A 12,732-nucleotide genomic window follows, 5' to 3' on the forward strand; every position below is an offset into this window, starting at 1 on the left:
AGGACCCCTCCTTGAGGAAGCACCTAATTTCTCCTTCAAACAACGAACTACATTGAAATCCCCACCCACACACCACGAAACCCCCCAACGATAAGCAATAGCCTATAGCTTCTCCCAAAAGCTTGGTCTCTCTACTCCCCGAACTGGCCCATAAACCCCTGTGAAGGCCCATTTGAAATCATCATCTACATATCAAAAGAGGCAAGACAAAGAAAACCCCCCCAATTCTACATCCTCCTTTACCACCACTCGTTGATCCCAACATAAAAGAACACCCCCAGCCACCCCTAGTGCAGGGAGGAAATCCCAATCCACAAATCTACCACCCCAAAGATCCCGAACGACCGCGCCCTCAATACAGTCCATCTTTGTTTCCTGAAGACAAACCACATCTGCCCGTGCACTTCTAGGAACGGATTTCACCAAAACCCGCTTCCCCTTGTCATTCAATCCTCGCACATTCCAAGACAAAATTTTTATCCGCATGATAACAACAATGGTTGATCACGTCCTCGTCTAGAACAACGCACTCCACCTCCCTGAGAACGATCATAATTAACAGTACATTCCAACCTTCATAATTCCCTAGCATTTCTGTCATTATGGCTACCTGAATCCATCCCTTGCTGAAGAGAAACCTCACTTCTCCAAGATTCCTCTAATGCCGAAAATAATCTCAAAGCTTCTTCTTCATGGCCCTCAAAAGAAACCCCTAGTAATTGGCTTACCTCATTAATTCGAGATAAAACCCAAGCAGAAACCTCCTTCAGCGTCGGTATATCAACATCTGAACCAACAGTACCACTTTCAAGCTCAACCTCATCCGAACCAATCACCTCATTCACATCGTTTTCCACAGCCACCTCATCCGAACCTGCCTCAGGCGTAACCACCATGGCCAACTCATCCAGCATACCAGACCAGCGATGTTCAGCATAAACGGGTTGCTGCAGTTGCGATTCTGGAAACCCGGCTGTACTAAGCCGATGCCCATGCCTCTCGACGCCCTCTGAAACTGAAGGGACAGTAGCGACACCAACAGATGACAGCAATGGACCAGTCGGCACCATCTCGGCATTACCTAACGAGTCACGCACCACCGGCAATGCCCCGACTGTGCTTGGACCGAAATCCGCTTTCAGCGAAGAGGTGTGCTGCTCCACTCGCTCTAAAGCTGAAGGAGCATCATCAACGCCACCAGACGACGGCATAGGACTGATGGTGACCATCTCGGCAATACCCATCGAGTCATGCACCGGCGAATACCCATCATCTGGTCTTGTACCTAACCCAACTTGCAGCGAAGAGAGAAATCGACTGAGAGTTGGGTTTGCATGGGCTTCCACAGAATGAGCCCCTTCATCCCTCCTTACACCATGAGATAGCCTACTTCGAGTATTGGCCCATTTCGGTTTGGGCAGACCCTCAATTCTAGTAGCTTGGACCTTAGCAAAGCCCAAATGACATCTTTGGGTACCCCGATTTAAATCTCGAACTAGGCCCATGTTGGGCAGTTCAAACAAATGACCCCGTCCACCCTTATCCCCATTTGTCGGCCCAAATCTCTACAGATATTCATTGATCCCCAGCCTCCGCCATTTTCGTCGAAGTGATTGCACCAAATCTGTCCCATCCTTATCCGTTCCCCCTCATCCACCGTGCACCATCTCCGGCACCGTCGGCGCCACCGTAGGTCCCTCATCCACCCAAACAGGTAAAGAAAACTGCCACAGACCCCATCGGACGACCACCCGTGGCGGAGTGCCATGAGAGCTTCTAACTCGCAGCCGAACATAGCCTAGATCCACAGAGGATGCATCGGCTTCCACATAACCACCACACCGATCACCAATGACACGGTAAACATCTTCCCCTCCAAGGTGGATGGGCACCCCCATCACCCGAATCCAAACATTCTTCGCCGGGAAGGTTGTATCTTTCGACGTACAAAGTGCTAAAGGCGACAACCATTCCAACTGGAGATCCCTCCCATCAGCAATCCACCGCCATCGTAACAACACATCTGCCTCATGTCTGCTTGACAAAACAAAGAGGAAGGCTTGGCTACCTAACGGACGCACCTCCACCTTTCCCGAAGTCTTCCACCAACGATTAACCAAATCTGACATTGCAGCAAAGCTCATCCCCTTGCCACCCAACTCTCCCACTCTACCAACAAGCGACCTATCCAACATACGGAACCATTCCACCTCCCTTGCACTCCGTATTGCCTTAACCCCGTCAGGCACACCCTCGGCGGTGGATAGCGAAGGACGAGGTCTGGACCCTGCCTTACCCTGCATTGGACCACCATAATGCAGCCCAAAACCTTCAAGGACCAAGGCCACACCGTCCCACCCATCCCCAAAATCAGACATGGGAATGAATATTTGATCTTTTCTCTTCCCTGTCGTCACCACTATTTGGAAGAACGAACCACCATTCTCTTCGCGACGTACCCATACTGCCACAGTCCTACTACCCCCAGTTAACCGACCCAAAAACTGTAAATTATCTGGATTCTGCGAAGCAAACCGCATTCGCGCCGCCATCCAACGCACGTCATGACCATACATCACCACTGCCCGACGAAGCCCCGCATCCCTCTCCACAATCGACACACCGCGACATCCAGACGCTTCCACTGAAACCTCCTCAAACTCAAAAGATCGATCACCAAGGAACAAAATCCGCCGGCGTGGGTGGCAATCATTCAATGCCGGAAACATCCGCAGTCTGCAAAACAATTGTTGTAGTCGTAATATTTAGTGCCGTTTTGGCAACTTAAACAAAAAGCTGAGTTTTGTATTATATTAAATAAACTATTAACTTAACAATAGTTAGAAACTTAACAATCACTAAACATAACAAAACTACTAGCTACATATACAATTCCCACAACAGAAAACAAATAAATACAATCACAAAAGATATTAAACTCTTTTTCATAAAAATTAAACTCAAAATCTCATATCACAAAATTGTGCTACACGATCACCAACCTCGAGGCTTTGATTTAGCACATTTAATCAAACTTTACATTTATTGCACTTAATTCAATTTAATTTTTAAAATCCAATCACCCCCATCAAGACTGAAAAAGTATTTTGTAAAATAGGTATACCATGTCCCTTAGATGATATTGGGTGTCCTATTCTCAAATTTTTTTCTTAAACCTATCGTATTTTATGTGGAATAGCATACCATATCACCTAAGTGTTATGATATACCTATTATATATACAAGATATTTTCTCCTCAAGAATTGCCTACTTGGATAACACCAGAGAGTCACCAGTGTAGGTCAAACACAAGATATGTTTTACTATTGGTTGACAACCTTCAACCTAACTAATCCCCGTATTACAGGTTGCTTTTGGGAAATTCAAGCTTTTAGGATCATTTCTTAGTTGTTAGTTTGGTCTACCAAATAATGCGTCGCGAAAATTAAATATCTATTTTTTTTTTATTTAATTCCTAAATTAAGCTCCCAACACCGTAATAGTAATTAAAATGCATAATCATACGATAGGTAACAAAGTAAAAATAATGAAAACTACACTTAAGGTGTCATATGTGAAATGAAGTTGATTATGATCAAATATAGTCTTAATTACAACTCGGAGTAGTCTTGATTACAATATAAACTCATTATACTTTATTTGTTTAATCAATTATGAGATGAATATTCTATAGAATAGGTAAAAAGTATGCTTCTTTATGGGCAAATTGTTATATTGTTCTTAAAATTTACTTAAAATATAAATTATCTTTAATTATGAAAATTACCTTCTCCTACTATCAATGCTTGTTTCTTAACGGCGTTACAAATAAGAAAATGACCATATTATTGTTAATCTTCAAGTAAAATTACTTTATTGTCCTTGTCTTTTTAATCCACCCAAAGCTATATCAATGTTATTTTTCTCTCCCTCTTCTCTTTTTCTTTCTCATTCTTTGCCGCTATTACCACATCGAATCAACCCTTCCCCATCCTCAACAAACCATTTCAGTATCTCTCACTTATCCCCCACCCTCAATCCATTCCCCAGTATTGCTCACTACCATAACTACTACTACCTTATCCCCTACTTCTTTTCATCATGTCCAATACAAATCTCAGTTGGCTCTCCTATCACCCTTCACCTCCCTGCCACATTCAAATATGTCACAGAACCTTAAAATCACCAACTATGGCCATCATAACCTCTATCGACGATAGAAGACAACAACCACGACCTCCATTGATGAAGATATGAAGCTTAAGGGGTGACGTACTCCATTGACCATCATCGTGACCTTCGTTGATATCCGAGCAAAGTCAAGGTGTTTTATCTCAAACAGGACTCACACATGGGACTTGAGGAATGTGGTGATTCAGGCTTATTACGGGAAGTGGGTTAAAAGTTTTTTTTTTTTTTTTTTTCATAAAAAAGTCAAAAAAATAACTTTTAATAATCTTTCTAAAACACTTGTAAGACTTTTTGCTGCAACAATTGTTATTTTAATAATTATTTTCAAATTTTGTCAAAAAAAATTATAAAAATTTTTTATTTAAAATGGCAAATGTTAGTAGGGTTCTCTTTTTAGAGCATCTTTAATACTTCTATTTTTTTTCATCAAATATTAATTATTTTCTTCATCAAATTAAAAATTCATCAAGTCATTTATTGAATTAAATAAAAGATTGGTTATAGCGATTCCGGTTTTGATCCGACCTTTGTTATATTCCGGACTCGGATTCTGTGGTTTAATATTGTTATCTATGTTTTGTTTCCCTCTTTTGTCTTTGGGTTTGAGTATTGGAATGTCTTAGGCATGTCCGGAGCAGGTTAGCTGCTGGTTGTTCAAGTTGTTGTTGTCTAGAAAATTACCTCTTCGCTCGAGCGAGACTTCTTGCGCTCGAGCGAACCTTGTGAAATTTGCTTCTTCGCTCGAGCGAGACTTCTTACGTTCGAGCGAGATTTGTGCGCTCTCAATATTTTGCCCAAACACAGAATTTCTGGGAAGGTTGAGGTCTTCGTTCGAGCGAGGCTTCTTGCGCTCAAACGAGTGTGTGCGTCTGTAAAATTTCTGAAGGTATGTATTCTGCGCTCGAGCAAGGTCACTTGTTGTGTTTGGTCGCTCGAGCGACAACTCCTTCGCTCGAGCGAGGGTCGCGTATATCAGTTCGCAGTTGAGCAATTTTATATCACTTTTTGATTTTCTTTTTGCTAAAAACCCTAATCTGGCTCTCTCTCTCTCTCTCTAAAACTCTCTCTCTCTCTGTCTACAAATACTCCTTGATCTAAGCATATCACTACCCTACTCCCTTTGATAAAGAGTTAGAGCATGTATGGGCTTCCTCTTGATCTGAGCAAAGTCGAATTTGGGGCACTTTTGAGGTTCTTCTTCATCTCCTTTGGGCTTCTACACTTGAGCTTCTAAAAACCCTAATCCGGTACTCTCTCTCTACAACTCTCTTTCTCTCTCTCTCTACAAATACTCCTTGATCTAAGTAGATCACTGTCCTACTCTCTTTGATAAAGAGTTAGAGCACGTGTGGGCTTCCTCTTGATCCGAGCAAAGTCGAATGTGGGGCACTTTTGAGGTTCTTCTTCATCTCCTTTGGGCTTCTACACTTGAGGTAGGGATATTCTACACCTTAATGTGGTTTGTAACCTACGTATTTGTTGTTTTATATAAATGATGGAATTTGGAAGGTTTGGAAAAATTTAGGGTTTGAATTCAAAAATTGAAAGAGGGGTTTTCTATGTTGGTTTTAGAAAATGGCTATGGGGCTTGTATATGAGATTCTCTAGTGTTAAAATGGTGAAAATTTAGCCTTTGGGTTGGTATTTGAAAAATGTGAAATTTTCCCTAGAATAAGTTAAATAATTATTTTGTATAAATAATGAAATTAATATGAGAAATGTGAAATTGGAAGGATGTATGAATGAATGGTGTAGTTGGATTTGTTAAATCATTCACCTATGGAAATTTGATTAATTATTTGTTATACAGATTTTTTTATCTGTCTAGAAATATCTGTTTTGGGCTATTGGTGGAGGATGGCTATGATTATTGTAAAAATTGCATGAGGACTAGGTAAATGAAAACTTGTCATTTAAATTATGTCATTGAATATGACGGTATGATTGAAACATTGAATATGTGTTGTGGATAGTCATTGTATATGAAGATGTTTTAATACATTGTATATATATAATTGTTTGGGAGGAGAAAGAGGATGTACTCTATTGTTTGGGAGGAGATAGATGATGGACTCCATATAAAATTAAGTTGGCCAGAGTGTTTAGGGTGAAAGTCTCGAAATCTTGTGTATATATATGGGTGTTGATTCCCTCGGATGAGAATTCCGTAAAATGGCAAAATGAAAGTGTTGGAGTGATGAATGTATTGAATTGTGAACCATTGAGTTGTAGTCTCATTTTGGTTGATTAGATAATAATGAATTTGGTTAATAGATTAACTTGAAATGAATGAATGGAAATGGATTGAAATATGGTTATCTATATTGAACAATCATGAAAGGAATATAAGTTGATTATGAATATTGAACATTTATCTGACACTTATATCTTAGTTGAACCTCATATACTATGTTAATTTATCTCTATTAGGCTTTGGCTCACCCTACTTGGGAAACTATTTTCAGGTACTAGTGACATGCCACTTTCAAGGACATAACTTGAGAGAACTAAGGGCTGAAGTCTCTATTTTGATTTTATTTGTGCTTAAGTGTTCATTCAAGCTGAGGGCTTTACATGTATAGAGCCTAGGACTCTTTCTTTTGTTATAACCAAGTGATATCTTAGAAAGATGTAAGCTCGAAGGGCATTTATTTTGTTATTATTAACTCGTATTACATGCTGAAGATTTAGAAGGAATGTTTATGAATGTATAACGCATGTAATATCTTTTTGTAATAGAAACTCTGATTAATGAAGTATATCATTTTATTATGTTTATAGATCTTATGTAATGGATTATTTGTATTTTATTTTGGGGGCGTTACATTGGTGAAGGTTGGGATGCTTTCGGACATTATTTAATACTATATTAAAATTGTAGTGAAAGTACTTTGAACATAAATAAAATATTTATGGAATCAATAAAAAGTGAATTGAAATAAGTAAAAAATATCTTGTGCATCAAATTTTTTTTTTTTTTTTTTTGGGTTCTAAGTACATTGTTAGCAAGATTCATTTATAAAAAGGCAAGAGGAAGCCCATACGTGCTCTAACTCTTTATCAAAGGGAGTAGGGTAGTGATATGCTTAGATCAAGGAGTATTTGTAGAGAGAGAGAGCCAGATTAGGGTTTTTAACAAAAAGAAAATCAAAAAGTGATATAAAATTGCTCAACTGTGAACTGATATACGCGACCCTCGCTCGAGCGAAGGAGTTGTCGCTCGAGCGCAGAATACATACCTTCAGAAATTTTACAGACGCACACCCTCGCTTGAGTACAAGAAGTCTCGCTTGAACGAAGACCTCAACCTTCGTAGAAATTCTGCGTCTGGGCAAAATATTGAGAGCACACAAATCTCGCTCGAACGCAAGAAGTCTCGCCCGAGCGAAGAAGCAAATTTCACAAGGTTCGCTCGAGCGCAAGAAGTCTCGCTCGAGCGAAGAGGTAATTTTCTAGACAACAACAACTTGAACAACCAGCAGCTAACCTGCTCCGGACATGCCTAAGACATTCTAATACTCAAACCCAAAGACAAAAGAAGGAAACAAGACATAGATAACAATATTAAACCACAGAATCCGAGTCCGGAATATAACAAAGGTCGGATCAAAACCGGAATCGCTATAACCAATCTTTTATTTAATTCAATAAATGACTTGATGAATTTTTAATTTGATGAAGAAAATAATTAATATTTGATGAAAAAAAATAGAAGTATTAAAGATGCTCTAAAAAGAGAACCCTACTAACATTTGCCATTTTAAATAAATTTTTTTATAATTTTTTTTGACAAAATTTGAAAATAATTATTAAAATAACAATTATTGCACCAAAAAGTCTTACAAGTGTTTTAGAAAGATTATTAAAAATTATTTTTTGACTTTTTTATAGAAAAAAAAAAAACTTTTAACCCACTTCCCGTAATATTAATAAGCCTGAATCACCACATTCCTCAAGTCCCATGTGTGAGTCCTGTTTGAGATAAAACACCTCAACAATTGTAAAAAACACCCCCCCCCCCCCCAAATAAATAAATAAATAAATAAATAATAGTTTACAGAGAGGGAGAGTGAAATAAATAAAAAACACCCCAAAATAAATAAATAAATAAATAAATAGTAGTTTAGAGAGAGGGGGAGTGAAATAAATAAATAGTAGCTTAGAGAGAGGGGGAGTGCTCTTCAAATCTAGCAAAAGCTTCCCCACACCACAATTCCCACTCACACTTTGTTTAATTCCAGAAACCAAAAAATAAAAAAAAAGAAGATTTTAATTCATCCAATTAATGTCAGAGAGCTGTAACTCTCGCCATTTCTCATGGCTCATGAAATCCTGCTACCCAAATCCACACCACCACCACGACCCCCATCGCCACCGTACCACCACCACCACCACCACCACCACCTTCCTCCACCGCCACTGCGAAACCACTATCTCCTCCCTCCCAGACGACCTCCTCCTCGAATGCCTCTCTAGAGTCCCCCATTCCACCCTCCGCTCCATCTCCTTCGTCTGCCGCCGCTGGTCCCACCTCCTCGACTCCTCCGACTTCTACCTCCTCCGCCGTCGCCGCCTCCTTCTCCGCCCCACCGTCTTCGCCGTCGCTGTCTCCGACTCCTCTCTCCACACCGCCAGTCACCGAATCGGCCTCGATTCCTCCTGGAAAACCTCCTCTTTCCTCCCCCAAGACGACCTCGCTCCCCCTTCTCCTGGACTCTTCTCCGGTTTGTCCTCCCACGCGCGCCTCTCCGCCATTGCGCACAAAATCTACATCATCGGCCGCACTTCGATGATCCGATGCGACACCTGGACCGGCACCGTCTCCACCAAATCGGCAATGATTTTCCCTAGGAAGAAATTCGCCGCCGCCGTCGTTGCCGGAAAAATTTACATCGCCGGCGGCTCCGCCAGGACCTCGGCGGTGGAGGAATACGATCCGGATCTCGATACGTGGCGCGTGGTGGCTAACGCGCCGAGGAGGCGGTACGGTTGCATAGGCACGTCTGTGGATGGCATCTTTTATGTGATTGGAGGGCTGAAGATTGGGTCATCGGGAGACGAGTTCTCACGCGCTGCCGGGACGGAGGCGGCGCACGTGTACGCCAGCTCGATGGATTTGTATGACGTGGAGGCGGGAGGGTGGCTGAGGAGCCGGGCGGTGCCGGGCGGAGGGTGCGTGGTGGCGGCGTGTGCGGCGGAGGGACACGTGTACGTGCTGGCAAGCCATGCAGTGGAGCTGTCGTTTTGGAGATTCGACGCGCGTAGAAAGAGTTGCGGCGGCGCATGGTGTAGAATGAAGAGTCCGCCGTTGCCGGCGCAAGTTAGATTGGATAGTACAGTGAGATTTAGTTGTGTTGGGGTTGAGGATAAGGTGGTGATGGTACAAGTAATGGGTTGTATTGATGATTTGTTGAGGAGAGGAGGGAGGAGTAGGAGGGGAATGAAAGAAGCGTTAGTGTTGGTGTACGATAGCGCCTCCGAGGAGTGGCGGAGAGGGGCGGATCTGCCGGAAGTGATTCGACGCGCCGCCTGTGTTTGTGTTGAGTGCTAACTTGCGCGTATTATTATGTAGGGTGGGGTGCGTAGTAGTACAATACAATGTGCCAATTGCACTTTCTTTGTCTTATTTTTTTTACTCACTTTTTTATTTTTTTTTCAAATGCTAGTAGTAGAGGAGGCTTGGTTTGAACGCATACTTTGCTTTGTTTGCTGCTTTACTTCACATGAGCCGAGGACATTATTTTTTAAATCAAATTCAAGTGATTTTAAATTGTGTACTTTGAAATTCAAGTCCTTAAATTTATATTATTTTGTGAAGTGAATTTTGAAAATGCAATGTGAAGGGGTTATGGAAATAGTATATTACATTTGGGAGGGTAACACGTGATATTTATTTTCTAATAGGTGTTATGGAAAAAGAAAAAAAAGTTGAAACCTCCTTCTTCTTTTTTTCTTGATCCCCATTATCTCCAATGTATTGGGATTGATTAATTTTTTATTTTTTATTTTTTATTTTTTATTTTTTATTTTTTTTCTAGCATGTGTCTATGGGGGTCGAGAAAAAAATGGGTCTCTATCATTTCTGATAAAAAAAATTATTACATATCACTTGGCATTTATTTTCTAAGAGGTGTCATGCAATGAGAATGAAGAATGAAAGATAAAAAAGAAAGAACGAAGAATGAGAGATGAAGAGTCATATTGGTAAGTTTAGGGAAAGGAATGGGACTTTTAGTTTAAGTTTTTATATTTATTTTTGGTATCCTACTAATATGTAATTTCGTTTGTATATCTATTTATTTTGTAATAAATTATTTTAAAATAGTGATTTCAACACAAATTTTTGAAATAAAAACAAAAAAGTATCATATGGTGGGGAAATTGAGACATGATGATTATTTCGAGGACCTTTCATGTGCGAACGCTATTATTAAGAAAGAGAAGAGCGACATTTGAGGCGCATATATAGGGAGGGAAACTCCCATGAATAGCTTTGCGTTTATGTTTAATTAAACTACTTCCTCCGTCCCAAAATATTAGTTCCTTATTTCATTTTTCATTGTCCCAAAATATTAGTCCCTCTTCAAAAATCAAGTACAAAAATAATATAAATTTCCTATTTTACCCTTCTTTTAAATTAATAAACAACATAAAAAGTACAATTATGCATTGATATTCTCAAAAAATGTACTATCAAAAGGATAATTTTGGAAAATCAACTTTTTTCAAATGCAATAATTGTACTACCAAAAAAAGTTGGATTCCCTAAAAGGGACAATTATTTTGGGACGGAGGGAGTACTTGTTTGGTTAATTCAAAAACACAGAACTACATTTGTTTGTGTTTGTTTGATTGTTTGATTTTGGTGCTTCTAAGGTGTGAATGGGTCTCCCTGATCATTATTATTATTGAGATGGGATTATTTGGATTTTTGTACTTTTGTAGGTTTTTTTTAGTTTACTTACCAGATTGAATATTTCCTCATCAGTTGTGACTTTGGAGTTTTGGTAGAAAATTCTAGGCTCCGTTTGGTGGAGTTTTCAAAATCTAGTTCCACACTCACTTTTGAGTGTGGTGTTTGTTTAGGGTTTTCAAATCATAATTCTACACTCATTTCTCAAAACTCAATTCAAAACATAATCATTACTTTTCAAAACTCATAACCAAACACATAATTCAAAACTCTTTTCAAAACTCCATTCAAATCAATATTTTAAAAATATTTTAATTTTGTTAAAATTTTAAATATTTTAATATTTAAATATGTTACGATTTTTTAAATTTTTTAATTTTTTAAATTTTTTGAATATTTTTAAATATTACGATTTTAATTTTTTAAATTTTAAAATATTTTATAAAAATAAATTCAAACTCTATTTTATAAAAACATTTTTAAATATTTTAATTTTTTTGTTATGTATTTGGTTACGATTTGAGTGTAGAGTTGTGAAAGTAGTATGGAGTTTCGAGTTATGTGGTTGGTTATGAGTTTTAAAAATAATTTTTTAATTGAGTTTTGTTTTATGTGTTTGGTTACGATTTGAGTGTAGAGTTGTTTTTAAATTTAAAATATTAAAATTTTAAATTATTTTATTTTTTAAATATTTAAATTTTTACGATTTAAAATTTTTGAATATTTATTTTAATTTTTTACTTATAAATTTTTTAGATTATTTAAATTATTTAAATATTTATGATTTAAATTTTTTGAATATTTATTTTGAAAAAAAATTATTTCCTTTGCAGTATTTTCAATTAAAAAATTGATTAATGTTATTTTTTGTTAATAATAAATTTTTTTAATTGAATTTTAAAAAGAGTTTGGTTATGAGTATTGATCAAAATTTTCAATAATCTGAAAGTAATGTGTTTTGTTATGAGTTATAACAATTTGAATTAAGTTTTGAAAACTCTTTTCAAAACTCATAACCAAACAAATTTTCTTACTTCACATGTCTAATCAAACTTTCAAAACTCAATTTTACACTCAATTCCACACTCAATTCAACACTTTATTCAAAAACCATAACCAAACAAATTTTCTACACTCAAATCATAATTCTAAAACACACAAACTCAAAATACAACTCATATTCTCAAATCATAGTTACAAAGCTCTGCCAAACGGAGCCCTAGTTATTCTTGTAGGGATCCTTCAAACTAAGCACTGATTTGACAGGTTTTAAAAAAGTTAAAAAAGTTAAAAAATTAAAAAATTATTAATCTATTTAAATTATATCATTTTATTTAAGTTACATTACTTCTTTAACATATCACTTCAAACTCAACTCAAATTCAATCCGTATTCTAACATATCACTCTATTTGGGAAGTTGATAAAAAAAATTTTTTTGACTTTTGTGCTTAATATTTATTTATGTTATCACATCACAATTAAATGATCAAAATACTCCCACTTAATTTAGGAAATTTATATTTTCACACATGTGGTTCATTTTGCTATTGAACGGTATAACTGTAATTTCACAGGTCACTTTTAACTACCTTCCTAAATGATTTTGATACTAAAAAAAAAGTAAG

The 12,732-nt window shown here is 37.8% G+C and overlaps 1 protein-coding gene across 1 annotated transcript; it reads left to right on the forward strand.

Moving 5' to 3' along the window:
- The first annotated feature begins 8,302 nt into the window (after nt 1-8,302).
- On the forward strand, nt 8,303-9,977 carry LOC145814183 (F-box/kelch-repeat protein At5g26960-like). The gene has a single exon (XM_082910718.1). The coding sequence runs from the start codon at nt 8,478-8,480 to the stop codon at nt 9,741-9,743; it is 1,266 nt and encodes a 421-aa protein (XP_082766844.1). The 5' UTR covers nt 8,303-8,477; the 3' UTR covers nt 9,744-9,977.
- Nucleotides 9,978-12,732: the final 2,755 nt, after the last annotated feature.

Source organism: Camellia sinensis, unplaced genomic scaffold (genome assembly GCF_055761805.1).
Source record: "Camellia sinensis isolate YWXY unplaced genomic scaffold, ASM5576180v1 Unanchor1, whole genome shotgun sequence".
Classification (NCBI taxonomy): domain Eukaryota; kingdom Viridiplantae; phylum Streptophyta; class Magnoliopsida; order Ericales; family Theaceae; genus Camellia; species Camellia sinensis.